The following is a 27,332-nucleotide window of genomic DNA, read 5'->3' as shown; positions in this document are numbered from 1 at the left end:
GAATCCAAGGGCCATGGGGCACGCATCTGATAAGGATGCTATTGCTCGAGTGGTCCAACTCCCTTTAGGCGGCATGGAAATTCCATGAAATTTAAATAATTTTTTTCTTCCAACAATCGTTTTTTCCAAATTAATTAAATCGGTCTTGTCTGACGTGGACACAGTTGACCAGATTTTTAACGGCGTAGATCGCCGTCCAAATCTAGAGCACGCCCCATCGCAGGCGCACGCGCGCTCGCGCCGCCTTTCCCACGCCGTTCCCACATGCGTGTGCTGCATGACGCAGCAGCCAGCCGCCCAGCCAACGACCTCCCGCCACGTCACGGAAACCCTAACAACATAATATTTTCCAGAATAAACCGGCCAGTTCGCCTGAAAAATTCTGATCCAGTTGACGGCGCAAGAATTGAATCTGCATCATAAAAAAAACAATTGAACTAATCAAATTTCACACTTTTATTTTAAAGAAAAATCAAAGTTCATAGAATAATTCTGAAGAAACTACTAGGGAGACACTTTCTGTGCCTCTTTTCTGCACTATATTTACAAGAACAGCAGCTTTCTCTTTCTCCATTCCTGCTTTCTGTGCCTCCTCTGCTCCTTCATCCCTAAGCAAATCCATGGGAAGTCCTCCAGAGCAGGAAGTGGAAGTGGATGAGTTCTCTAAACTCATCAGATCGATGAACTCCCCAAGGTCAGCTTTTTTCTGAGCTTTAAAAGTTAGGGTTTTTGCTTTGGCTGTTCTAGGGTTCTTCAGTTCTTCAGTCCTTCAATCCTTGCAAAGCTCATCTGAAACATCTGGTTCTTGGCTGCAGGGTTGTGATAGACAACGATTACTGCTCTGATACAACAGTAATTAGAGTAAGCAGCAAACTTAATGATCAGTAAAGCTTAAAGGTTAAGTTCTTACTCATTCTCAGCTTGATTGTTTCAGGTGGATTGTGTCAACAAGCATGGTATTTTACTTCAAGTAGTTCAAGTCCTCACTGACCTGAACCTGTTCATCAGAAAGGCCTACATAACTTCAGATGGAAGCTGGTTCATGGATGGTAAATATCAGATCGAAATGATCGATTGATCGATTTTTCGTCTTTGTGTGCTTAATTGTCTACCCTGTTCTTGGTGTTTGGTTCTCAGTGTTTAATGTGACTGATAGAGATGGAAACAAAGTGTTGGACAAAGAGGTCATCTCCTACATCAAGAAGGTGTTTGTTGTTTGTCCTCTGTATAGCTTTTGATTGTTTCCGACTTGAGTGTGGCTTAAACCTGTTTCTCATCAGCATGATTTGTTTGCTTGATGTTGCATTTTTGTGCAGGCCCTGGAATCGGATGCTTTCTTCTTCCCTGAAGTGCGGAATTCGGTCGGGGCAACGCCCTCCGATAAGCACACATTGATTGAGTTAACAGGCTCCGACAGGCCTGGCTTGTTATCTGAGGTGTGTGCCGTGCTTGCAAACCAATTGTGTCATGTGGCAAAGGCCGAGCTGTGGACACACAACAGTCGAGTGGCAGCTGTGCTTCATGTTATCGATGAGTCGACTAAAGGAGCAATTGAAGACCCCCAGAGGCTCTCCACAATCAAGGAGCGTGTGTGCAATGTGCTTAGAGGTGACAATGATTCGAGAATTGGGACGATGAGTGTCTCAATGGGACTTACCCACCCTGAAAGGAGGTTGCATCAGATGATGTTCGACGATCGGGATTATGAGAAAGTGGTTACTAGAGAAATTGTGCAGGACGAGGCCAGGCCCAAAGTGACTCTGATGAACTGTTCAAAGAAGGAATACACTGTGGTCATTTTGAGGTCTAAGGACCGGCCGAAGCTTCTCTTCGACACGGTTTGCACGCTCACAGATATGCAATATGTTGTGCATCATGGCACTGTTAGTTCAGATGAGGGTGAAGCTTATCAGGTAAACATTATGAACAAGTAACTCATGTTTCTTTCATGCTACTCCTGATCCTTCAATCCTCATTCAGGAATACTTTATCAGAAATGCCGATGGCCTTCCCATAAGCGAAGAGGATGAGCAACGGCGCCTGATTCAGTGCCTTGAGGCAGCAATAGAGCGAAGAGCCTCAGAGGTTCGATGAAAGTCCTCACAATGTAACAAGTGTTCATTACTTGTATTAAGATTTGTATCATGTTTTTTTTTCTTATTCTCAGGGTGTAGCATTGGAACTGAGGAGAGGAGAAAGGAGCTTTTCCCTCTCAGAAATCACAAGGGTATTCCGCGAGAATGGATTGACGATTCGAAGAGCAGAGATTTCAAGAGAAGGAGCTGAAGTAGTGAACAACTTCTATGTTTCTGAAACCTCAGGCACCCCTGTGGGTCCTGATAAAATCGATTCGATACGCGAACAACTTGGGCTACCGAGCCTAACGGTGAAGCAAAATCCTTTGCAGCCCGCAAATCCGCCCGAAGTGGTTAGCGCTGTAAGTCTTTTCTTTGCTAATCTCTTCAGAGTATCGTTTCAGAGCTTTCGATTGATAGGATCCTACTCATGAACCTTGATATGTTCATTATGTACAAAAATTAAGTCAGTTTCAGAAACTTAGACCCCCTCAACACCACTCCATACACACACACACACACACACATACTCGAATACAACGCTATGTTGGAGAAGGATTGATATGTGATTTGGATTTGCGATAAAATAGGAAACTAGAGAAGTATGGTTCTTCCTAGATCGCGCAATTGCACATGGATGTAAATATACCCTCTTTGAGATTTAGAGAGCATGTACATACTTTACATGATCTGTATATAGATTCTATTAAGTGAAAGAGTTTGCTCGATGTGAATGATCAGTTGCACTTTTGGGTATTGTTTCGTTATGAGCTTTGGTGCGAAACAAGTTGAGATTGCATGAACGAAGAAGACGATTAGTAAATCTATAGCTAAAGGTGCATATGAATGTTACTAGACACACTTTGTATAGACGTGTATCGACTAGAGATAGTCAAGACAAACACATGACTATCTATCTTCGCGGTATAAGATCTTTGTTAGATTCTAAAGGAGAAACTCTTGCAACCCCCCACTTGATGTCAATTTTAAGTGTAGGGCAACCTTCCACTCAAAGCAACATTATTGAGAGGAAAGAAGATATTTTTGAGGAAAGATCACCATCGTTGACTATTCTAAGGGGTTCTAAGTCAACCCCCCTTGGCCCCACCAATCCACATGAATCATGAGAGAGTCAACCATTGTCTTTTAAAATAGTGTTGATGATGATCAAACCCTTAAAAAAAACTATAGAGAATAATATTAGTTGAGAAAATAAAGAATATTAATTTCTTCTCTTCTTTTACTAAATTTATCTATCTATCTATTCTTAAATTTATTTCATTTTCTATATATGAGTATAAACGAACTTTTATCGAAAATCTATTTCTTAAATAAATTAAGTATAAGATTCAGGTTTAAGCTTTTCAAGGCCAAACAAGTGACTTAAAATGTTCCTGAGTAGATTATATAGAAGTTCTTGAAATACAACTAATCTAAGTTTTTATTAAAGTTAGAATCAATCTGCTGTCAGCCTGTCACCCATTTGAAAGCTACTTAATGCACCAAAGAAATGGAATTTTATGGACAACTAAATCTAATCCAACCTCAGAAACTAAGAAAATATCAAAAGTAAAAGCCAACAAACCATTCCAGCTTACCTGTTTTGATTTTAGTCAATGTCAACATGCATGGTGATAAACCCTACAGGGAGCTCACTGAAAGGTGATTTGCAGTGGGCAATTGTTGTGCTGTTCTCCAGTACTTTGCCAGCACTTAACGAGTTTTGACATCATTAGCCAGTTTTGGTACAATCTTCTTATCTAGAGAATACAACAGAAGAATATATTAAACTGCAAGTTTGACACAGACAGACTAATAAGTAAAAGACATTAAAATCACAGATTCTTGCAGATGTGAAGCCATAATAACATGGTAGGCATAAATGGTGTAATTAAGAGAATTAAGATAAAGACTCATAAATGCTACATATACGAAAGACTCTCAATTATCATCACAAATGAATTGCAAGTCAGTGTGACTTTTATAGTGATTATACTTTCAAGAGTTTAAACATGTCATGTAATCTGATTTCTTCTTTGACACCAAATGTTGGATGATCTCAAATGAGATGATTGAAGTTGAAAACAAAGTAAAACAGACAATACCTCATTCTACCTGCTACCAGATTAAGGCTATGTATTCTATGAGAGAGATTGAAGAGAAAAAATATAGGGTGCTAAAGCTAAGAGGCACCACGCCCATTGGTCCCACTTGGACAAGTGTTATAGTCCATTATAAATATACATATAAATGGATCTTTCTCCTTGTTGCTCAACCTGATTTTGGGATAAGTGGTTCAGAGCAGGAGGTTTGGGGTTTGAATCCTACCTATATAAAAAAAACACTTATATTTATGAGTTATGATGGACGTGATGGGCGTGTTAAAATAAAGAAACTCCACATCCATTGCTCCACATGGATAATTGCAACTCCACATTCATATATATATATATTTTGGGCCCGATAGAAGCCAATTACATCAAATATGTAAGAGGAAGTTCTAAAAGGAATAAAAAATATATAGAGGAAGAACTAAGCGCCAAAAGGGTAATAAAGAGGAAAAACATTCAACCACATTAAAATTAATTCCAGGTTAAATTCACCAAATAAGTGCAAAGCTCCAAGTTAGATTGCTAAAAAAAATTGGATCCGCTACCTTAACGGTGAACCCTAGAGCTAGGTCCGTGGATATGGAAAGAGGTAAATTCAAATATACAGGTAGGAGACACATGGTGGGATGATCGTGAGTTCCTATAATATTCGATCCTTATTGTTACATTAGAAATATTATGCATCCACCGTCTATACTACGCCTGAGGGCCCAAGCTAGATTGCTAAAGACTTCAAACATGATTGTACCGAATCATGCAAAAGATAATCAGAAAAAATAATCAATAAGGAAAACAAAGAAAAATAATTTGGATGAGACTTTTAATCATTCAAAGACGCATCTAGATGTGGTTACCATCCTTGGGTTTGAAACTTGTCATCGTCAAATATTTGGGATACGGAGGCTCAAGGGTTTCCATATATACTTTATAAAAAAAAAACTTTTAGCCATTCTCCTTAAGGTTTAATGCGACTTTCTACAACTTGGGAATTCGAATATCATTTCAGTCCTGTGCTTGCCCACCGACAGTTCTGTGGTTGATTACTAGCACCAATTTGGTAACGCTCAAAGATTTAGACTTCAATATAACAAACATCACAATTATTATTTATTAGTACTTTTCGCCAAATACTACAAATCCAGTATCACAACCACGTTGTACAGAGAACAACAATCCGAAACGACAAAGAGACAAAGCTGAATTTATGGAATATGACGACAAAAAAACAATTCAAAAAAAGATTTTGAACTTGCTGAAAGATCTGAGAATTAAAAAAAAAATTAAAAACAAGATCTTTTTTAATCTGATTAAAATGTAGTACAAAAAAGGAGGCTCTTACCCCGAGGCCACTCTGATATTATCCTTTCTTTGACCGCAGCAATGGTGGAAGAAGAAGAGTATCGGATAGGACCGATGTCCGATCCATCAAACAACCGGAACTTGAGCTCGACAAGATCTTCCTCCGGCATTTGCACTCTCCGATCTGACACCCAGTAGACGGAACCACCCAGCACCGTCAATTATAAAATTCATCAACCATAAACGAAGGCCTCAGAATCAAATCCAAACGGCAGAAAAACAAAACATACCTTGGCAGAAGAATCGAGCAGGTACGATCAGATCGAGAGAGGGAGAGATCCGACGAGCTGATGAAAGGGAGACCTTGGGACAGAGATCGCACCACGATGAACCGCGAGGGTTAGGGTTCAAACAGAAGCGTTCGATCTGAAGACCGCAAGAAGAAGGAAAGGGAAAAAGCGAAAGAAGATTAAAACGGGAAGCGACGAGGAAATCAAAATAACACTTTTGACTTACATTTCCATTTGGCCCCTATAGTTTCAAAATTAACAGATTGCCTCACAATTTTTAAATGATTTTTCCCGCCCTCAGCCCTTAGGGGGTCCTGTTTAAAATAGGGCTTGAAAGTCAAGCAAAACTTTCCTCTATATGTATCCATCCATCGTTTACTTTTATAGATTTTTAAGAAGGAAAGGAAAGTGTATCCATCAGTGGATAATTTTTTCCTCAAAAACTGTCACCCCGAAATCGGGCGAAACGGGACGGACGGACGAAAAATGAAAAAAAAAAAAATCTCTCCGCTTTCCAATTTCTTCTTCTCCCCAGAGCGCTCGCTTTCCCCTGCTCGCCGTCCGCCTCTGCCGCCGGCGCACCCTCACCAGAGCGTCTTTCTCTCCCTACGGAATCGGGCAGAACGCGAATGGGATTTCCCTGTGAGATTGACAAAGAATCGACAGGGATGGATCATCAGAGGAAGCGAGCTTTGAGTTAGATTAATAACAGAGATAAGAAGCAAGAAGACGGCAGGAAGCAGAGGAGAGGGCCACCACCTTCTCTCTCTCCCTTTCGTTTTCGTTTCCATGTTCCTCTTTAATTTATTTTGTTTTAAATCTCCTTCTTTCTCGCCGTCTCGATTTCACTCTTCCTTATCTCTTCTCTGTCGTGTAGTTCACGGTCTTTCCCTCCATCTCTGACTCTCGTTGCGGCGACTCTTTCCGTCGCGTTCCCAAGAAAGCCGACGGATCGCCGAAGAAGGCCGCGGAAGCGGATTGAAGCCGAAAAAGGTGAGGTTTTGGATTGTGTTTTGGCCGAAAGGCGCAGCCTTTTTGCGATTCTGGTAGATCTCTCGCTGCGGCTGTTGTCTTCTTATTTCCGCGCTTTGTGGATTCTTTTTTTTTTTTTTTTGCCTTTTTCGTGGATGGGCAGCTCGGGGTTCCTCCGTTTACTCTCCCTGCGGCTATGCTTTCTCCTCACCTAGGGATATTATTTTTGATAAAAATTTATTTATATCTATCAAGTAAACATAGCATTAGGGTTAATTAAATAAATAAATTTAAATAATTTATTATAATAAATTTAAATAAATTATTATATATAAATAAATAGTTAATATTTATATATAAATTATGAATTATTCAATAATATTTAAAATTTATAAATTATATTTATCAATAAATTTATTATTAAATTTATAAATAAATAAATAAAATATTTAAAATAAATAAATTTATAATATCAAACTCATTAATCAATAAAATAAATTTAAAAATATAAAATTTTTAAATAATTAAACAAACTCAAATAAAAATTTGATAACATCTAAATAAATTAAAATTTTAAATCAAACTCAAGTAAAACTATTTAATTATTTCGTTTGGAACTTTGGTTTAACTTATCAAATAAATTTAATTTAATTTGATTTATTTATAATTTATTTATTTTTATAATCTAGGTATATGGACTTTGAACTCAATTAATTTTAAAGGTAAATGATTTTTCTCCTACTTCGTCCATCGGATAAATCTAAAAATACAAATGATTCCTTATCTAACAGTCAATATCCGAGATTTTTTTATCTCGTTGAAAGAAAATATCCTATAATACATCGTAATTGATATTCGTACCATTGATATTGAAATAGTATGTTGAACATGTGGCCCACTTAGTAAAAGTGAAATTCGCTATTTCAGCGGTTATAATTGATATTACAATCATATAGGAAATAAATCGAAAAGTTATAGTTAGTAAAAGTATATACTACAAATCTTTTACGTCTATTTTCATAGGGCAACTAAGCGGGAACCTGACGTCATCAATCTAATTTTATAATTAATTAGGTGAATTGGGCTCGGCCCAATCTCATTGGAAGCCCGATTTGGATCGATATCCCGCCATTGGGGATTCTCTCGTCAGCGCCGAAGCAGTTCTTCTTCTTCTCTCTAGCAGCATCTCCGTCTCTCGCCTCCTAGGGTTTCCGAATCAGTAGCTACCAAGGGAGGCGCATGGCTTGGTGTGAAGGATTGGTGGCTCCCCGTCTCCTCATCTCCCCCTGTAAGCACGCTGTTCCGCCTCTATCCTTTGTCTCGCCCTGAATTTCTCATCCATTTCGGTGCATCCGCCAAAGGTCCTACCCTTTCCCTTCTATTCCTAAATCCAAAGACATTGTACGATTGCTGGGTTAGCGTGGGATGCAGTGTTAAGTCTCCCTATGCTGTTAGTCTTATTATAATTTTGTTAAATGTGATTGAAACGCTTTGCTCTCTCAAGGTTTATGTTGTAGTTTACGTTCCTGCAAACCTACGTGGGATTTCGGGCTTGGAGGTAGTCAGTTTCGAGTGCACCAAACGTCCGACATACCATGTTTTTATTTCCACATTGCACGGGATGCGTGATATTGCTGCCTATAGCGAGCAGTCAAATCTTGATTTTATTATATGCAGTGTCTTCTATTTCAAATCAAGGGGGAAATGCAAATCTAGAAGGAAATATATTAGCTCTTCGTCATCCACAATCAGGTAAATCTGGTGTTTTCTTTCTTAGTCATATCATTATGATACCCATTTTCTATTGTTCTTTTTGAATTTGCCCTAAAAAGATTTTATCGATGCACACATCTATAAAATTGAAATCAATAGCTCCCTTCTAAAAGAGTGTTTTAACTTAAAGTACATCAACACCCCTTGATCATTGCCCACTTCTCCTATAGTTCCTTTGGACAAAGTATAATCACTCTATTCTTTGCATGTTATTTCTCTACTCAACTAACTGGTTGGCTTGGATAGAATTGGTCCCTAAAATTTTAAATTTGCGATCTGAAAATTGAAACCTTTGCCGAATCTGGATTTGAGTATGCATGTACAAATCTTTGTAACAATAATATATGTGCATACAATCATTAGCCTAAATAATAAACTTCCTGTAATACTGAAAACTGAATTCTCTTGTCATTGAGATAATCTATTTATTATTTTATCTATAAATCAATTCTTAGATCAGTCTAAAAACTCAATTTTCGAATTCCAAGTAGCTAAGTTGACTGCTAGCTACGAACAGGTCATACACTAATAATTCTTCGGAGTTTGGACCAATAATTTTTTCCTGTGGAACTGTAGAAGCATGCCTACTTCTAACTTCTAGATAGTGTAACAGGTAAACCAACAAATTATATCCTCAATGAAGGTTCTCTTCATGAATTGCACTGGTTCAAGCAGTCTTATGGCTCATGGTTTCTTGGAGACTATGTTTGTGAAGGTACGTTAACAGAGATTATATCCATAAATTTCAAGGTATTTTTTGGCCATCAAAGTGAAGATTCTATACCTTGTTCTTGTTGAATGCCACTGTGAGTTAATCTTTGCATTTGGAAATCTGACTGGCTGTGAATTGCACTGTGACTAAGAAAACAAAAAAAAAACTTAATATGATTACTTGCAATTTGACATTCCTTTTATATTGTAACAATATTGTACAGATGGCAGCTTGTATATCAGCACCCCAGTTGACCCTATATTTGTATTTTTGCCAATCTTTGAGGAAGCTCGTATGAAGGTAACTATGTTTGGATGTGTTTATGTAATCATATAAACTTGTATACTTAACAAATAATATTTCTTATTGTAACCAATTCGTTCCTGAAATCTAGTAAATTTAAAGATGCTTATGCAAATCCAACCTAGAGTATCTTTAGGCACTATAACTATTTTTAATTTATTGGTTATTTTCAAGATTGGCCAAATAGCAAATAGATGCACCTTTATTTGATCTTCGGCGATGAAGAATGATATAATTGTGTTTGAGTAAGTGTATACAAAAGAGCGAGAAGAGGTTAATCTCTATCATTTTATAGTCATTTATCCTAAGTTTGTTCTGACAAAAGAGTATAAGTATTTTTCCTTGATTTTGATTCCATACAATTGGCATTGGTGTCATGCTATGCATTTTATGTAGCAGAAGGTTGTTATGCATTCCTTGCGCTGTAATTTGCTGCGTCCCTTCACCTTATACCACCACCTGCTATAGTTTTATGGTGCCGAAACTTCTACTGGATAATTATTGCCTTGTCTGGTGCCCTATCGGGATTACATTTCATTATTGAGCTTCTTTTTGTCACCATGTGCCACCAACTTGTAGCTGCAATTGTGCAGGAAGCGTGCCCATGTAAATTTGTATGTCACACCTATTGATGAGAACAATTTTTTGGGTGGAAATATACATCTATTTCATCCTTATCCAGTTCATTTCCTATTTTTCTTTTGGCAAACACATAGTTGTTGCTGTATGTTCTGTCTTATAGAGCATTTATTGGATTTGCTTGTTTCATTTTTCATACATCAAATTTGTTCCTTGTAATGCACACATCAGTTTGGATGCTCTTCTACCTACCCAAGATTGTTTTGAATAGCAAAGCAGGAACTTTGGTTGAACCCCTGCTATGCACCAATTTATTTATAGACGACCTAGCATATGGCAAGGTTGTCCATTCTTTAGTTAGTTGTATCCTCCTATATTAGCTATTATATATGTGTGTGTGTTCTGTGTGTGTGTGTGTGTGTGAATTAATATTACATGGCTGATCATAGTTTTTTATATGTAGAAAGAAAATGATCAAGGAATGTACAGGCAATTAGACGAAATATTATATGTGGAAGGTTATCCAGGCTATCAGCACCTGTTATCCATGGCAAAAGATACCATGAAGATAGTTTGTGAAGTAAAAGGTAGTATATAATTTTTGCTTATAGCTTGCACTATGAAAGGATTTGTATTAGATGTTCACAATTAAGTATGTACTAATTTGCTATATTCAACTCATCGGAGTTTGTTCAACTGCTTGGCTTTTATTAATTAAAAGTCCATTTTCTTAACTTCATAACTGACTATATTGAAAGAAGTCTGTGTTAAAATAATTCTATGCATTATTTTATATGAAAATTTATTAGCTTTGGCTATTCACACTTTTCTTCTGAAGTACTTCTGAAACCATGTCTTGAAAATTTTTTGGGTAAAATGTTATTATTACATGGCAAAATGGTGACATGACACTTATTGCTAAAACACTTATAAAAAAATGGTGAAACCATATCAGTGAAGGTATACTTGCTTATTACTAAACTTGAATATACTGATCAAATTGCACACTTTTATGGTTGTGAATCTCTTCATGTTCAAGAGAAATAAGCTTGAATAGTTGACTGAATTGCAAGACAACACAAGGCAAAGGAAATTGGTCTTCATATAAGCATGTGAATGAAGGCACTTTAGACAAGGACTACAGAAGAAGAATAGAGGGAAACCAAGATCCAAACTCATGATTTGTGCTTTCATACATTGTTGGGTAATTACATATTTCAAAAGCTTAAGCTGGTAGAATGGAGTTCAAAACATGCATTTTTGGTTTATCCATAGTTGACTGCTTTGCTACAGAATTCCATCTATTCCAGATGAAACTGCTATCCTATATGAAAGCTGAATGAACAAGGTTTTATTTGCTTCTCTAGAGGAAGTTGTTATTCCTTTTATTTTACTGTTATCTATCCTTTTATTATGGCTCACTTTGAATACTTATGGCTTGTATTTTGTTGTTGTCATGCTACAAGTGAGTCCTCTTTCCATGCTTAAATACTCATTCCAATGACACAGCATTTTGTATCAGCACATCCCTTACGCTTGCCTAAGGATTGTGCCACTGAGATGCTAGATAACATTCATAATAGAAAACCCACCAGCATTCTTCTATCATATTATTTTTGTAATGAAACAGAAGATTCTACGTTGTTATTGACATGATTCATTCTTTGCTGTAGAAAGTGGATCTTTGCAGTACTTCAGACTTGATAATTCTAAGGTTCTAACCTGGTTGTGCTGCAAGGTGTGCTCTCATCTACTTCCAGTTCTATTACCTCCTTGATTTCAGGTCATCAAATTGCATATGCACAGATGCTTTCTTCCAAGTCTTTGGAAGATCAAGAAATATCAGTGAAAACCTCATATATATTTTTTGTCCTTTTCTTGCAGGTACAAAATTTAAAATCCACTTTTTTGAAATTGGATAAAAATTATGCTGCTCAAGAAGAAAGGGAAACATGTACGGAACTCTCTTATATTTTAATCAATACACAAATTTGACAGTTATTAGAGAGTTATGCAGGGTTTCTATAATATGGAATACCTTATGAACAAGTTCGAAGGGAAAATAAGGGCATAACTCTAGAAATTTTTTACTTTCTGTGTTAAAGACATACATGACTATAGATCACGAGTGAGGACAACTAATATTCATCACTAGATCATTAAAAGTACACAGATCTTAGTTCTTACATATATAGGGTTCAATATATATCTAGGATTTACAATCTCTTTTTCCCAAACCCCCATATAATAAATTCATTCCAAATACATTGGTCTATGGTGGATTTACTCCTTATATGAACTCTTTCAATCAGAATCAACTACAACTATAAATGTCATACATGTTTTTCAGACGGTCGATTCATTCTGCGGCCTCATCCTAATGCTGAATGCCTATAGTGATGTTATTGTTGTAAACTTATGCAAACATAGCCTGGTTTAACATATGCTTGATGCTCTTGTCTCACAGTGAAGGATGTCGTCTCAATCTTGGGGGAATACGTGACAGAAAAGCCTTGGTTGACCCTTCTTTGCAATCACTTGCAGTAAGACTTGCTGCTTTAGAAACAACCTAATTGTGTAACCTAATATGCTCGTCATCTGTGTGATTGTTCCTGTTTTGGTATTTGTTTGCAGGTTGGAGATAGGAGAAACACACAAGGAAGAAACACAAGCTGAGACAAGCCAGAATTTGCTAGAAAGCAATTTAGCATCCTCTCATGCTTTTCAGGTTTTTGTTGAACATAAAACTCCAGACTGTTTATTTCCACAAACAACCTGCTTTTATCTTCCATCTTCTGATTGATCGATGCATTATTTGGATGCTTGTTGCCAGAGTAAGGTGGTGAATGGGAGGAGCACGGTGAGTACCAAGAGACAACCAAAGAAAATGAAAACAGAAACAAATTCGAAGAACATCAGAGACATGTTTCGAAAGGCCACTAGAAAGGAAACATCTTGAACTTGAGGATCTATCAACATGGCTTGCTCGCAGTATGATTATTTCTCCCCTGCTTTATTGTTTGATGCACTAAATTCTGAGTTCTGGTTCTCTGGCATGCAGTTTAATCCAATCGAAAGTTTGGTAGTACAATACGTTTGGTTTTCTTGGTTGATTCGACGGAAAATCAAGTCTTTGATTGTACCTAACTATTAGCAGTTTAATCTAGCAACTAGTTTTGTTTAGTTCTTTGTTACTGTCATCTGCTCTAGTAATTTAGTGGAGAAACAAAGCATGCATTACATTGTAAACATTCAGCCTGAAACAATCAGATGAATACACTTGCCTAATGTTACAATGGAATCGACTCTAGAATTCGATCGAATGTTTGGCTTGTTTGACTCGTCTAATTCTCCTACTCCACAAGGTCCAGTCACTTAGCCTTTGTCGCCATTCGACCAATTTGTTATGCTTGGTGTTTTAGCTTCTTTAGCTCATCCAATTTGTGCCTTTGAAATAATCACCTTGAATGTGAGATTATTCTTCTTTCCAAAGAGAAAGTATATTCTAATAGCATTATTACATAGATTTAAATTCTCCCATATGGATAAATCTTATTTTTTTGGACAAAAGTTAATGAGTGCTCTTTTATATAGTTAGTCATGTATAATTATTTAAATATCATTCAGTACTATTTTGTATTATTCAATATTTATCGAAGGTGGAGCAGTTATAATAGTTATGATTTATAATTGTTATAATGTGAATTCATATGATTTTTATTCACGTTATAGCAGTTATAAAATCATAGTTATTATTTTTATTTATGTTTTTTATTTATATTGTAGCAATTATGATTTTATAATTATTAAAATATATTCTTAGGCACAGTACTGAAAGATAATTAAATAATTATTTAAACAACGAAGTAAAGTACTCTTTTGATTAAAAAAAATTAAAATGGAACGTTTCATAATTTGAAAAAAAAATCTTCTTGATTTTTATTTTTTTCATGAGATCAAATATAATTTAATGATTTCTCATTGCAGGAACAGCAAAAATGGTTTCATCTTTCAGCATCTCACAGTGTTCATTAGGTGGATTGTAATGGCATAAACCCTAAACCCTAGACAAACCGGTTGAACTTTCACATCTTAATCATGTGAGTGCTCTTGAAAGCCTGCCATGCTACTCGGCTTAATAAAGTCTGCAAGTCTTTTGTTTCCATCTTTAATTATGAGGTTTGTACGGTCTTACTGTGTCATATAATCTCCATTAATTATGTCAATATTTAATTATATAAAATAATTGTAAGATGTTAATCCTAAATTTGTTAATTTTTATATATTTTAAATTGAGTTATATTGTATCAACTCAAGAATTAAGAACATATATTTATTAAATATATATTTAAATATAAAAATGAATTCAAAACTTGAGATCGTGAGCATTTGTGATAAAATTATTACAACCACTAGAACTTTTAATGATAAACTATTATATTATTTAGTGATATAAAATTAATTGTTAATTAGTAGCTACAAATTTTAGTTAATAGTCTTAATTATATGACTTAGGCTCTCTAATCTAGTAATAAAATTATTATCACTAAATCCTTTAATGATAAACTATCAAGTTTTAGTAATATATTCATATATCATTAATGCATATATATTTTTTAATGAGAAGATGCTTCAATTCAAAAGTTTGAAATCACAATAGGTGATCTAGATGGTTAACTTCACATTATCTATAATAATAGTACAACCACCATTAGACCTCACATGTCACTACTATTTTGTATGATTCCGAGCTAAAGTTCGAGTTGTAGGTCGAACAAAAAAGCTTTATAAGTTTAGATATGCGAATTGGCTCTTGCAGATCATTGCATAGGCAATTGCATAGCGTTCACGGATGTAAGCGACATGGTTCAAGTTACTAAATTGAGGGGGAAAGTAGTCTTCCATCGATCTCTCTATCGCCATTCGTTGTTGGTCTAGTCCCCTCTACAATTGCCTTCCTCTAGCTCCAACCAATAGGTGATCTCTTAACTAGGAGAAACGGGCTTGTCTCAAGCTTGTTGGCCGAAGTAGCTACTCTCAACTTGTGATCATGCTCATGCGTCGACCAACGACTTTGAATTAGAGACGAATAGTCGACAAATACGAATAGGAGATAGCAAAGCTATGGGTGTCTTCAAGGTTTTAAACCAAAGGCAATAGGACCACTTAATAATTCTCTTCACCTCTTTAATTGCATGCCTTCAAAAGTCCAAGCAACTACCAACTTGTGGCTACTCCCGATTTCCGATCTAATGTCGGTCATTCGATCATTCGCAAATGACCAAGATTAAACTTGTCCAAATCGAACGAGCAACGGGTTTCATCGTACATGAACATTGTTTAGTGAGTGCCCAAAAGCTAATTGAACTAATAAATTCACTCCATAAAACCCTCCACACATAGCCTTACCTCACCATTCCATTCCTCTGATTTTCTTGCCTTTTGATTCCTCTCCACTCAACCCATTCACTCACTTAGCTTCTTCTAACACCCTCCCTTCTTCCATTGTCTCACCCTAAGCAGGAAAATCTTCTACCATCATAATTTGCTGTGACAGGTTATGAACTGAAATTTGCCGGAAAAAAAATGAAGTTTATGAAGCTTGGGAACAGACCTGATACCTTCTTCACCACTGAAGCAATCAGGTGGGATCATCCTCTTGTTTTGTTTCAGAATTTTGGAAGCAGCATTTTCTGATGCTTTTTATGGTGCTCTTGTTCTTTGATTGATTCCAGGTCTGTTTCATCTGAGGTCTCCACTGACCTCCAAATCCAGGTGCAGAAGAGCTTGTTCCACCTGCACAGGGTAAATTTCGATCTGATCAGAGATGGAGTTGTTGGATTTGTAGAAGATTTTTGTTGAAAATTGTTTGGTTTTGCAGTTTCCTCTTCTGTCGAAATGTCTCAGGTTGCAGCAGCTTTGCTCGGAGCTCGGCGCCGGCGAGGTCGTCGTCGTACGCCTGTCGGACTTCCCCGGCGGGGTCGAGGCGTTCGAGGTGTGCGCCAAGTTCTGCTACGGCATCAGCGTCACCCTCAGCGCGCTCAACATCGTCCCCGTGTGGTGCGCCGCCCACTACCTGGGTATGACCGAGGACGCCGACCGCGGCAACCTCCTCGGAAAGCTCGACGTCTTCTTCCGCTCCTGCATCCTCCGCCGGTGGAAGGACACGCTGGTGGCGCTGCAGAGCACGCGGCAGCACGCGGCTGCCCTCTGCGAGGAGCTCGGCGTCACCGGCCGCTGCGTCGACGCCGTCGCCACCGCCGTCATCGCCAATCCCCTGCTCACAGGCGCCGCGTCCGGAAGCTGGTGGGCCAACGACCTCAGCGAGCTCTGCGTCGACCACTACTGGCGCGTCATGGTCTCCGTCAAGTCCGCCGGGATCGTCCCCGCCAAGCTCGTCAGCGAGGCGCTGCGTCTCTACGCTCAGCGGTGGCTCCCGATCGACGACGGCGGCCGAGACGCCACCGCGAAGCAGAGGCAGGTGATGGAGAAGATAGCGAGCTTGCTGCCGCCGGAAAAAGGCTCTGTTTCCTGCAGTTTCTTGCTCAAGCTTCTCAAAGCTGCCAAACTTTCTCCAAGCTCCCACTCCATTGAAGCTGGAATTGGCCAGAAGAGCCGGACTGCAACTGGAAGAAGCAACCGTCGACGATCTCTTGATCCCATCAAACTCCGGCGACACATTGTATGATGTGGATTTATTGATGTCCATACTGGACGAGTTCTTGCTTCAGGGCCAGAGCCCTGCAACCACTCCACCGAGAGAGAAGCTCAAGTGCGAGAGGCGACGGTCGCGGTCGGCCGAGAAGGCCGACTTCGAAGGCCGGCGATCCTCCTCCTCGGCCTCGCACAGCTCCAAGCTGCGAGTAGCCAAGCTCATTGATGGCTACCTCCAAGAAATCGCCAGAGACAAGAACTTGACCATGGAGAAGCTGATTGCCGTCGCCGAGGCTGTTCCAGATTTCGCCAGGGTCGATCACGATGATCTCTACAGAGTCATCGACATCTTCCTCAGGGTAAATTCACTGATCTTGTTTCATAATTTTTAGAACTTCAAAACTGGTTTGACCTTTGTTTGCTCGCATTCAGTCGCACCCTGAGCTCGACAAGAATGCAAGGAAGCAGCTGTGCAGAATGTTGGATTGCAAGAAGCTCTCAGTCGAGGCCTGCATGGAGGCAGCACAGAATGAGCTGCTTCCTCTGAGGGTGGTGGTGCAGGTCTTGTTCTTCGAGCAATCTCGGGCGGCCACGTCTGGTTGCCCGGTCGCCGAGTTGCCCGGCAACATCAAGGCGCTGCTGGCTAAGACCGCAGCAGCAGAAGCCGAAGCCGACGAGGCAGTAAAGCCTCGCCACATTGGCACGGCTACTCCATTGGAGGAACGTTGGAGAATCTCACGGTTGAAATGTCCAACCGCCAAGTTTGAAACTCTCAAGATGAAGCTCGCCGAGGACGACAACGACGACGACAATGAGATCGACTACGATTTGATTCCACGCGAAGCTCTCTTGAGGAGTGCTTCTTCGCGGCTCCGAGCCCTGTGCTCACTTCCAAAGAAGCCTAAGAGAATCATCAGTAAATTCTTAGCTATGAACAGAAGTGCAAGTCAGAGGCATTGATCAATAAACTATATTACAAATCTTGTTTATCTGTGGCTTTTCTTTGCTAAGCAAACGCATAGTTGAATAGATTAGAAGCCTAGATGTGATCCACATGAATAGAGATTATTATTCTCATCATAATTGCTACTTACTTCCACTACTACCTTTTGTTTTGTTCCTTGTTAAAGGTGTGCAATTTGTATCCTTAATGTTTTAAGGATGAACTTGTTTATCCTAAAGTCAAGTGTCCTACGACAGAATCTAGTGTTTACCTTCTCAAGCTGATGGATGGCAAACAAGGCAAGGTGCTCCAGACACATCATGGGACAGGCCAAGAAAAGTACCTGGTGCTCAACTTGCTTCATGGATTACACTCATCATCATCATCATGCTACAGCATCTCCAAGCAGCTGCAAAACAAATTTAGTTAATAAGATTCAAAGCTGGAACCAGGGACCTCTTATGTCATGCTCACAAATCTGACAAGAATCGAGACGATTTATTGGCTAGATCTGTGGGGACAAATGGTGCAGGGTTCATATTTGCTCAGTGGCTGTAAGATTTTGGCTTTCTTTCAGTAACTGCCACCAAGGGGAACAGCGTTCCCCACATCCTCCCAAAGTCATCCTCCTCTCCAGTGGAGAAAACATTAAAGAGCAGAAGCAATAACCAAAAGGATTTGACACCTCAATCCGCACATCATTTTCCTACCTGAAACCCCACTTTGCTGATCATAAATAAATACCTCTGCAAATCATCTAAAAGAACAGTGTTAAAAACTTCACCAAATCTTACCTTTTTCTCAGTGATCATTTACAGGTTCACTGTTAAATATTTCAATTACTTGAGTGCATCAGGTATTAGGCCATGATAGTCGCCTTAGAATCTGATGCAGCCAAGTGAAACTCTAGGCTTCTCCATTCAAATACTGCCAAATTTATTAATTTCTTTATGTTGTTCTTGGCACAGCTGGACACTGCATGAATGACAAGACATATCAGTGCGGCACTCTCATCTACGGCACACAAAATGGACCCAACTGGTGCATTTATTCACACAAGCACAATATCCAGAGAGAAAAAAGAAAAAAAACCAATATACATAGTACAGATCCACCAAACAAGCAACCATGCTTCTATCCATTTAGTTTTATATTTGGTGAGTGGTTATATATAAAATTTCTCTAGGCCCCATGCAAGAGCTGCATCATTCACCTTAAATCAGCTCCTACTTATTTTGGACAAGGTGCACTAATCCCGTGTCTAAGAGCAAGAGCAGTGGGAACAAAATCAGCTGCTGCGTTGCCATTTTTCCCACTGTTGTACTGAAGGTAGACCTACTGGAAGTGTGGATTTGACGTTTCAGCGAATGGTAGGCATGCATACATGACGCGGATGAAGGAGATATGTTTGGTTCAAGAAGCAGCATGAGGAACACGAAGTGGACGTTGTGAGGAGGAGGAGGAGGAGCACAGTGGAAAGGCAGAGGGTGAGCAATCATTGTAAATGTGGTACGGTGGAGTTGGAAATCTCTAGGATTGCATGGTAAAGTTGGCCTTCCTGATGGCTCATTAAGGCAGTTTATGATCTTGTCCCTCCCAAGTCCAGCAAACACAGCTAGTTGTTCTCACCCATAGCCAATTTTGCTTCACTGTCAACCCCATCACATAAATTTGTATCAAGAAATTTATTGGACAAGATCTAGAGAGCAAGTAAAAGTCCATACCTGGTCCCATTAGATTTCTCTCCCTCACTCCCTCTCGGTCTCCAGCCACCAGAAGGAAAGCCATGGCTGCATGTAGTGGTGAAGTACTGAGCTGAATGGTGTCTTTCCAGGCTTCTTTCAGTATCAATCATGGACTTTATCCCAGCAGACAGTCGGACACGATTTCACGTGCTTTGCTGGTTCTTGATCTGGAGTTTCCTGTTGCTTGTGAGGCTGATGCCATGAACTTGCATCATGATGGTGATTGTCACCTAGAAAAAAAATATCAGATTAGTAATCAGTGGCAGCCAAGAGGCATATCTAGTGCTTGGATTTTCTACATCCTATAAGGACTTAATGTTTCTTGAGACATGAATGTCTACATGATGGTGACATAGTCAACAGTAGAATTAGTTTGTATGAAGCCATCAAGGCACGTTCAGACTTTCAGACTTTGAGTTTTGAACTAGATAAATATGATAAGATCCAAACAAAATTAAGCCGAGCACTGAAACTTGTGAAGTTCTAATAGCACCTAGTTAAGAGGTCTGCAATTTATAATTGATTCTCCTGATGGCCCTCCTAAAATCAAACAGACACAAGTTCTTTGAGGCTTGTCCAAACCATCTGGTTCAAGCTGGATGAGTAAAAGAGAGTGTGTTGTAGTAGTTTGGACCAAATTGGATCTTTATGTTTGGTTGGCTTGCAGTTCAGCCTGAGGTCGACTGAAGCTTAAACTTTGTCCCAGGTGGCTTGAAATTGAGATTTCTAAAGCTATCAGACATGTCTTCTGCAAAGGGCTTCAACAAATGCATATAACAGTAAGAACTAGCTAAGGGCTTTGAAATGATTCGAATAATCCTACTGAACAAAACTTGTTTCGGTTTATAGACTGTGTACACTAAATTCAAGTTGCATTTCAGCTTCAGTTCTACCTTGTTCAGAGTCTCAATCTGATATAATAACACAGAGCCAAAGCTAAATATAACTTGTACAGGACAAATAGATGCCACATGGTAAGCAAATTGCCCTAAATATAGTTTAAAGAACTTTTTGGTCAAGGATCATAAGTTCTAAAGAACATTTGTGCTCAAAGTAACATAGCTACCAATTGAGCTGTCAAACTCGAATAAGATCGCTAGTAATTGGAAGAAACACAATCTTGATGTTGAGTATGTGCGTTGTTTTGTTACTTATACCAAAAAAAGTAGGAAAACAGCTGCATGCAGAAAGAAATGGTATATAAAGTAGGGATGTAGCTGGACCATCATTTTTGTGTGCGCAAAAGCTTAGTAAAAATTTAAGCATGATCAAATAGTTTTCCAAAAGAAGAAAAAAAAACAGCTTCATTGATTGACTATTTAAATGAAAACTCAAATCAAAATCAGCTTAAATATATTACCAGCATCAACATTTTAGAATTTGTTGTCGCGTTTTCATACCATTTCTGAAACTTGTAAAACAACAACGAAGCAGTATCCCAGACATGAAGAACAATAAATGATGGAGAGACCAATGCAAGCGAGCTTTTTCTCTTGTCTCTTTTTACCTGAAGGAATCCAGCATCTCCACTTTTCTAAATTGTGTAATCCACACTGCGGTCCTTGCTCCATCGACACCACATGTAGAATCCCATGAGTCCCTAGTTTCTGATAGAATGTGCCAAAGCAAGACTACAATAGCAACAAAAGTTATCAGATCGGGTTTGTAGATGTGCACTTAACACATTTCACAATGAATCCAACTCTCTCAAGATTCTTAATCAAGGCAAAGTCTTGAAGCTGAAATACATTACTATAACTGAGCAATGATGGAGCTGATTGCAATTGCATAATAATTTTCTAATAAAAGGGTGATGAATCCAAACCACAGGAACAAAGTAGCAGACTGTCATCTCAGTTTCTAATGCTTCCAAAAGGCATTTGCTTGAATGTTTCTAGACATCCTAACATAGTTTTGAAAAGAAAGAAAGCATGCAGAATGTCATACCCTTAAATAAACAAACAAAAAAAAACACTAATAAAGTTTCTATTACATATTTACATTGATCCTGACATGAAACTTGCATGACCCATTTGTCTGGAAAAGTATTGCTAGCATAAGGAATATCATACAGCACATGAAAAACACTTTGCTACTCAACCCTGAAAATAGTAGAGAATAACTTTGTCGTCTTTGCAATTATGCAATTGCCTTACAGAAAATTAAAAGCACAGAAAGTTAAGTACATCATAACTATGACAGTCCATCATGTATTCATACTGCTCCTGTTGGATAAAGGCCTTACTGTAGGATTAAATAGATGGTTTATTCCAGCTAGCGCAGGAGAGTGAATAATCAATTCAACAATACACATAATGCAAATAATTCAAAGTTAGTAGTGTGTGTACTCGTATCTGATTGACCGTATCAAGTTATATTATACAGCAAAAATAATGACTATAAACACAAGACAAGCCAACACGATAGTATAATGTGGTCCAGAAATCTTGCTTCTACTCTGCGACCTATGGTGCATTTAGTGTGTCACCCTTGTAAATCCACTATAATCACCCCTTCAATAAGATACAATGGGGTGAACCTCTACATCCAGCCAAGGATGGTTTACAATAAACTCTACTTTCACAAATACTCTCTCAAAAATAATGAAATGTTAAAGTATTACCAATATCTTGAGTTGTAGTCTCCAACCTTCTTCCAAACTCTTAGGGACCTTTGAGCACTTGTTCACAGAAGTTTCGTGAGTAATTTCGTGGTACTTATGCCCAAAGCTCCACAAGAGCTTATAAAATATCAGCTTTGACAGTTCTATTCTAATCACCTTTAGTTGACCGGACCAGACAACTAAATGTAACCATTAGAAGCTAACAGCTATGTTGCTACGACTGTATTTCACCTCCGGTCAACAACGCAAGTCTCCAGTTGACTGGAATCACATCCAATCAATGATTGTTTCAACAAACCATTTTGCTAACCCTACACTTGTATTCAATTAAATCTTCAGTTGAGTGACATGCTCCAATCAACTAACCCAACACTTGGATTTCCTCTTACGCCATCATCCTGCAAGATGGAGATTGCTTTACCTGCTTGAGTTGGAAAAGATATTAGTTGCACAAAGGAATGAGATTGCATAAGAGTTTGTGATAAGCTGAAACTTATTCCCAGTAAGTTTATATTCCTTTTGCAAAGAACTAAGTTCATGCATTCTAAAATATTTAGAAATAAAATGAAATTTCCAAATAAAATTTACTTCGTGTGTTTTGCAAAAATGCACTAAATACAATAAGGTTATAAAACCATAAAAGCACAGGAGCACACATTGCATAAAAGAGTTTAGCGCTGCAGTATCAATTATATTGGAAAGATGCAGCAAAAGTACGAAACAAAATAAGAACATAAACTCCATCTACATCACAATAATGGCAGTAAAATGAACTTGAAGAGATCAAACAAGTTGTGTTGTATACCCATGAAACTTTGTAAAGGAAGAGATCACCATAATCCTAAAACTTAAGATACATCAGCTGTAAAGACTCAACTAGGCTCCAATATTAAATTGGTAACATTAGCTTAAATAGTATGTTAAAATTTAAAATGCAATGGATAGGAAGAATTCAAGCCAGAATCCTATATTTACTTAAAACTTTTTGACAACTGAATTTGATATGCATTGTTATGTCACTTCAAAATAGTTCATCTAGAAAAACAACCTAGAGGATCAAGCAAGAATCTGATACATGTGGACATCAAAAAGAGCCATAAACTGCAAGCAAAAAAAACCCTGAAACACACTAAAATTTACAAAGTTACTAACCAAATTTTATAGTTCCAATCGCCAAAACAATTAAAGTCGGTTATTGAAGCCAACATAGAGTTCACTCTTTGCTTATTTGCTAAATCTTAATCCACTTGTCTTCTAAACCATAATTGATGTATAAGAATCTAAATGAAAAACTGAAGATAAGAGACTGAACAAGGCCATAAAACAGATGAGAAGTCAGAAATGCAGAACCAAAAGGTCGGAACTAAGAATTGTAGAAAGAATTTCAAATTGACAACCAAGAAGATTGACTCAGTGCTAGAAGCAGCCCCCTAAATCTTTTATTAAAAAACAAAATAAAATAATTCATAATTTTCCATGAGGCTTACATTTTAGGTTCAACTCCAACTAAACAGACTAACTGTTTAAACTTTTTTTTTAATAATCAACAACAACCTAATTTGAATTGTTTTGGAAAATGAAATTTACAAATAATAAACCTGGACGCTAAATAGAGGTTTCTAAAACTTTTATGGATAAAATGACTTGTCAATTTCAGGCCACAAATATCATATATTCAATTTCAGAAATAACTAAATGAGAAGTATTTAATGACTCATCATGAGATAGATTAACAATTAATAAAACAGAGCAGCCTATGCCATAATCAAATTTCCTCAATAACTAAAAGAAAAAAGATATTAAAGGACTCACCACTGTGTACACTAGCAACTAATAAAACAGAGCAGCCTATCCAAAATGAAATTTCTCATGGTTTGTCGAATGCAGCAAGTGAACAATCTACACAAGGATGTGTACTGTTAATCTCAAGTTCAGAATAAATGAAAATTAAATCAAAATTTTAAAGCAATGGTCCAAAACCTAAAGTAGGAAAGCACCATCTGGCAATTCAACACCATATCACAGAACATTTATTCATCAATGGAGTAGGAAGTGGAAGTAAATCTAATCATACCTCCAAATGAGTCAAATCTAACAGCTAGTGGGACTACCATGGATAATTAATGATAGGACTTCACAATAAATAAATGATGGCCCAAACCATGTGATTGGTATAGTGCAGCCCCTGAAGGAGTAAGTGGTAGAGCAAAATCCATGTGGTGAGCCAAAAAAATTAATCATAAAGTTTCAAAAGGATATAATTAATAACAAGAAAACCAAGATGACATAATTAACAAGAAGGAAAAAAAACATGACATGAAAGCAGAGCACATTCATAAACCAGGTGTAACTATGGGCAAGAAAAACTTGAGAAAAAATCCAGGATGTGTCAAATTTCATCTAGCTCGACTTGCATATTATTGCCTCAGCATTTACAAAGATGCAGGGAGCTAAGACCTTTTACACATTCAAATTAGAAATCATTTATTGCATTGCATTTACAAAGCCGCAAGGAGGTAAGACCATAGTTTAGACAAATTCAAAACAAAAATCAAAAGACATCTCCTAATGATACCATATTGATCACCAAATGAAGAATTCAAACAAATCACATAGTATTGATGATCAATAGATTTCAGGGGGATGTTGGAAGAAGATACATGACTAAGTTAGTTTCCAAGAATAATTCCAACAATTAAAATTCAGGAAACAATGCTCAATTTCCATTATACAACAACTGGGGTCATATCGTATATCCATAAGGTAAGTAGAGCTGAATAACCTCTGGTGCTAATTGATTTCCCTGATCTCCCTCAACCAGTAATGGCGTTGGCACCAGAAAAACTTGAAAGAATACAATCAGCTTCAACAACACTATTGCATATGAATTTAAAATTTCATTGTTTGCCCTTTGTTCCAGAAGAATCATCCAACCGCCTCATATACTGATCTCCATCAATGCAAATGCCATCGGTTTCTCAACAAGCATCACTACAGCATATGCAAACAACCAAAAGTACCATCAAAAGTCTCATTTACTCACTTTCTCGCTTGCAATTCCCAGGTAACAGGTACCAATACCGGTCAACATGCTGAAGTAGAAAACCAGGTAGACGAACAACAGAATATGAACTAGGTATTGAACCCAACTTGTCAATAAGTTCTTGGAAAGAATATTCCTCTGGAAGCATATCAAATAGGTCTGCTCCTCGGCATATCACATCTTGAATTCTTCGAGGATTCAAGTAGTAGGCAAATCTCACACGATCAACATGACTATATGATTTCATCTTAAATATGAACTGGCTTATATGACGAAAACAGAAGCTACAATGCCAACCCGAATCAGCAAATAAATTATCAGTTTGACGGAAATGCGCATATCTGGTCTTCCCTGCTTGGTACCTATGAACTGAAGCTCTCCAGCTCTTGTCATCAAGGTAAAACTCAAAAGAGTAGAGATAATTGCGGAGCTGCAGGTGAAGCTTGTCAGGAATCTCATCACACCATCTTAGGAGGTCAATCGTATGGCCACTTGGAATCTCATCGATATCAGACATGATCAGCAGGTCATCATCCTGAATACCTGCTATCTTTATGAGTTGATCCATGGCCACTCGCTGGTATGATTCCTCGACAAATGGATTCTCCCCCTTCACGAACCTTCCCCCAATTGTGCCATAGGTTAGCCTTGATTCAACAAACTTAAATCGTTGCCTGTTGTTGGCAAAAAATAAGGGCTTTCTCAGACCTGTGAAGGTTGAATTAGCTTCAAGGAGAACAAACTCAGAAACATATGAACTGAGTTCTTGCCACCGGATCTCAAGCATATCAAGTTCATTGCTGAACAAGACGGCATCATAGACACGACGAGGCAAGTCGCGGATGCCCCAGCCATGAAGTTGGCAGAGGCGCTCCATAGAGACGTTGGGGTGATAGAAGTGGGGGATGGTGCGGAAGGGTTTGGGAGGGGACTCCCAGATGGGGCGGAGGAAAGTAACTAATCTTTTGTCCATGAAAGTAGATGACGAAGATTAGGAATGGAACTCCAATAAGGAGAAGAAGCAATGCCTTGACATCGAAACCTCGGAAGGCGCACCGGAGTCGCGACATGGCAAGAGCAACCCTCGACGTCTGCAGGAAAGAATATCAAACAAACAAGAATTAAAAGCAAATTATTCGCGAAGACTCTTGGGCGTTTCTATCCTTGAAGTTGACACCTTTCTTTTCAAAATCGGCAAAATTTTGAAAAATAAAACATAAAAGAAGACAACATTATCTAGGGATCGGATGGACCTCAGGCAATCGCGCAAGAAAAATTAATCCATGAAGTCGACACCACTCCTTTCAAAATCGGCAACAATTTCAAAACTAAAACATAAAAGGAGCCAACATTATCTAGGGTTCGGATAGAGGGAAGGAAGAAACACCAAAAAAATTGGCGCAAAAGAAATCAAAATCACCGATTCCAAGCCTTAAAAAAAAAGTGGAGGAAAAAAAAGGAATAGATCTGAAAGAAGGAAAACCAACTAATAATCACCTCTCCGCAGACATCCTCGCATATATCATCCGTCTTCTTGGAAGAATAGTACGCCATTTCCGGCATCTCGAACGGAGAGAATAGAAATCAAAGTTTCTCCTCACAGAATCGAAACCAGAGCATTTTTTTCCGCCCAAAACAGCCTCCAGGAGCCGATCAGATCACACCCGGTCTCCGGCGCGCAAGCAGAAATGTCCGACCGCCCTATCCTCCACCCATCGACTCTCTCTCCGCGATCCTCCCGCTTCTGCTGCACCGTCTGGCGAATGGTGTGGCATAACCGCAGCGGAATCGCCCAGAAATAGCCGCGGGGATCAGGGGAGGCGAAACGGGGGAAGGATCGGGTGAGGGATTCGGATTCTCGATACGGCGGCGCTGGCGGTACTCCTCCGGTCCTCCTCCCCCCTCTTCCTTGTCCTCTTTTGCTTGGCTGTTATGCTCGATCTTCGCCGGCGATCTGGCGAGCTGACCGGCAGCAGTGTGCCGCCCACACCTTCCTATTTATAGACATCGCTCCTTCCGATTCGAACTCCATTTTTTTTTTGAAAAAAAAAATTATCAAAAAATGTTTAATAATATATTAATCTACTTTGTAACTATTTAAATAATCTCGAATGGAATTATGTTTTATTTATTGGATTTGAAGTCCGATTAAATTCATAAGTTTAATGATATTAAAAAGATATTAAATGAGTGTTTATTCTATTTTTAAA

General features: G+C 38.4%; 2 protein-coding genes and 2 pseudogenes across 2 annotated transcripts; 3 read left to right on the top strand and 1 right to left on the bottom strand.

Moving 5' to 3' along the window:
• The first annotated feature begins 564 nt into the window (after positions 1–564).
• LOC141845637 (ACT domain-containing protein ACR6-like) lies at positions 565–2,809 on the top strand. Its single transcript, XM_074733697.1, has 7 exons — positions 565–694; positions 816–861; positions 935–1,049; positions 1,138–1,205; positions 1,317–1,913; positions 1,981–2,085; positions 2,168–2,809. Exons 1-7 carry the CDS (start codon positions 621–623, stop codon positions 2,507–2,509), a joined length of 1,347 nt encoding a protein of 448 aa, XP_074589798.1. The 5' UTR covers positions 565–620; the 3' UTR covers positions 2,510–2,809.
• Positions 2,810–7,915: 5,106 nt separating this feature from the next.
• Positions 7,916–14,256, top strand: LOC141845482 (uncharacterized). Its single transcript, XM_074733537.1, has 11 exons — positions 7,916–8,035; positions 8,425–8,499; positions 9,134–9,235; positions 9,456–9,532; positions 10,578–10,701; positions 11,788–11,852; positions 11,999–12,068; positions 12,582–12,657; positions 12,749–12,842; positions 12,948–13,105; positions 14,102–14,256. The coding sequence occupies exons 1-10, from the start codon at positions 7,987–7,989 to the stop codon at positions 13,071–13,073; spliced, it is 858 nt and encodes a 285-aa protein (XP_074589638.1). The 5' UTR covers positions 7,916–7,986; the 3' UTR covers positions 13,074–13,105; positions 14,102–14,256.
• A 1,255-nt stretch (positions 14,257–15,511) lies between these two features.
• LOC141845201 (BTB/POZ domain-containing protein At1g67900-like) lies at positions 15,512–17,897 on the top strand (annotated as a pseudogene).
• A 6,883-nt stretch (positions 17,898–24,780) lies between these two features.
• On the bottom strand, positions 24,781–27,059 carry LOC141845141 (uncharacterized; annotated as a pseudogene).
• Between the last annotated feature and the right edge of the window lie 273 nt (positions 27,060–27,332).

This window comes from Curcuma longa, chromosome 14 (assembly GCF_044706935.1).
Source record: "Curcuma longa cultivar G26 ecotype Majalengka, Jawa Barat chromosome 14, ITB_CL_G26_1.1, whole genome shotgun sequence".
Lineage (NCBI taxonomy): Eukaryota > Viridiplantae > Streptophyta > Magnoliopsida > Zingiberales > Zingiberaceae > Curcuma > Curcuma longa.
The sequence above is the reverse complement of the archived record's forward strand: the minus strand, read 5'-3'. Positions and strand labels throughout refer to the sequence as shown.

What these genes read in the sequence shown, in the direction of transcription:
- LOC141845482 (XM_074733537.1), top strand. Translation starts at nt 7,987, where the DNA reads ATGGCTTGGTGTGAAGGATTGGTGGCTCCCCGTCTCCTCATCTCCCCC. An exon ending in TCAAGAAGAAAGGGAAACAT is followed by an intron (nt 12,069 to 12,581) that starts GTACGGAACTCT and finishes CTTGTCTCACAG; the next exon opens with TGAAGGATGTCGTCTCAATC. An exon ending in CTTCTTTGCAATCACTTGCA is followed by an intron (nt 12,658 to 12,748) that starts GTAAGACTTGCT and finishes ATTTGTTTGCAG; the next exon opens with GTTGGAGATAGGAGAAACAC.
- LOC141845637 (XM_074733697.1), top strand. Translation starts at nt 621, where the DNA reads ATGGGAAGTCCTCCAGAGCAGGAAGTGGAAGTGGATGAGTTCTCTAAA. An exon ending in AGATCGATGAACTCCCCAAG is followed by an intron (nt 695 to 815) that starts GTCAGCTTTTTT and finishes TCTTGGCTGCAG; the next exon opens with GGTTGTGATAGACAACGATT. An exon ending in CTGATACAACAGTAATTAGA is followed by an intron (nt 862 to 934) that starts GTAAGCAGCAAA and finishes TGATTGTTTCAG; the next exon opens with GTGGATTGTGTCAACAAGCA.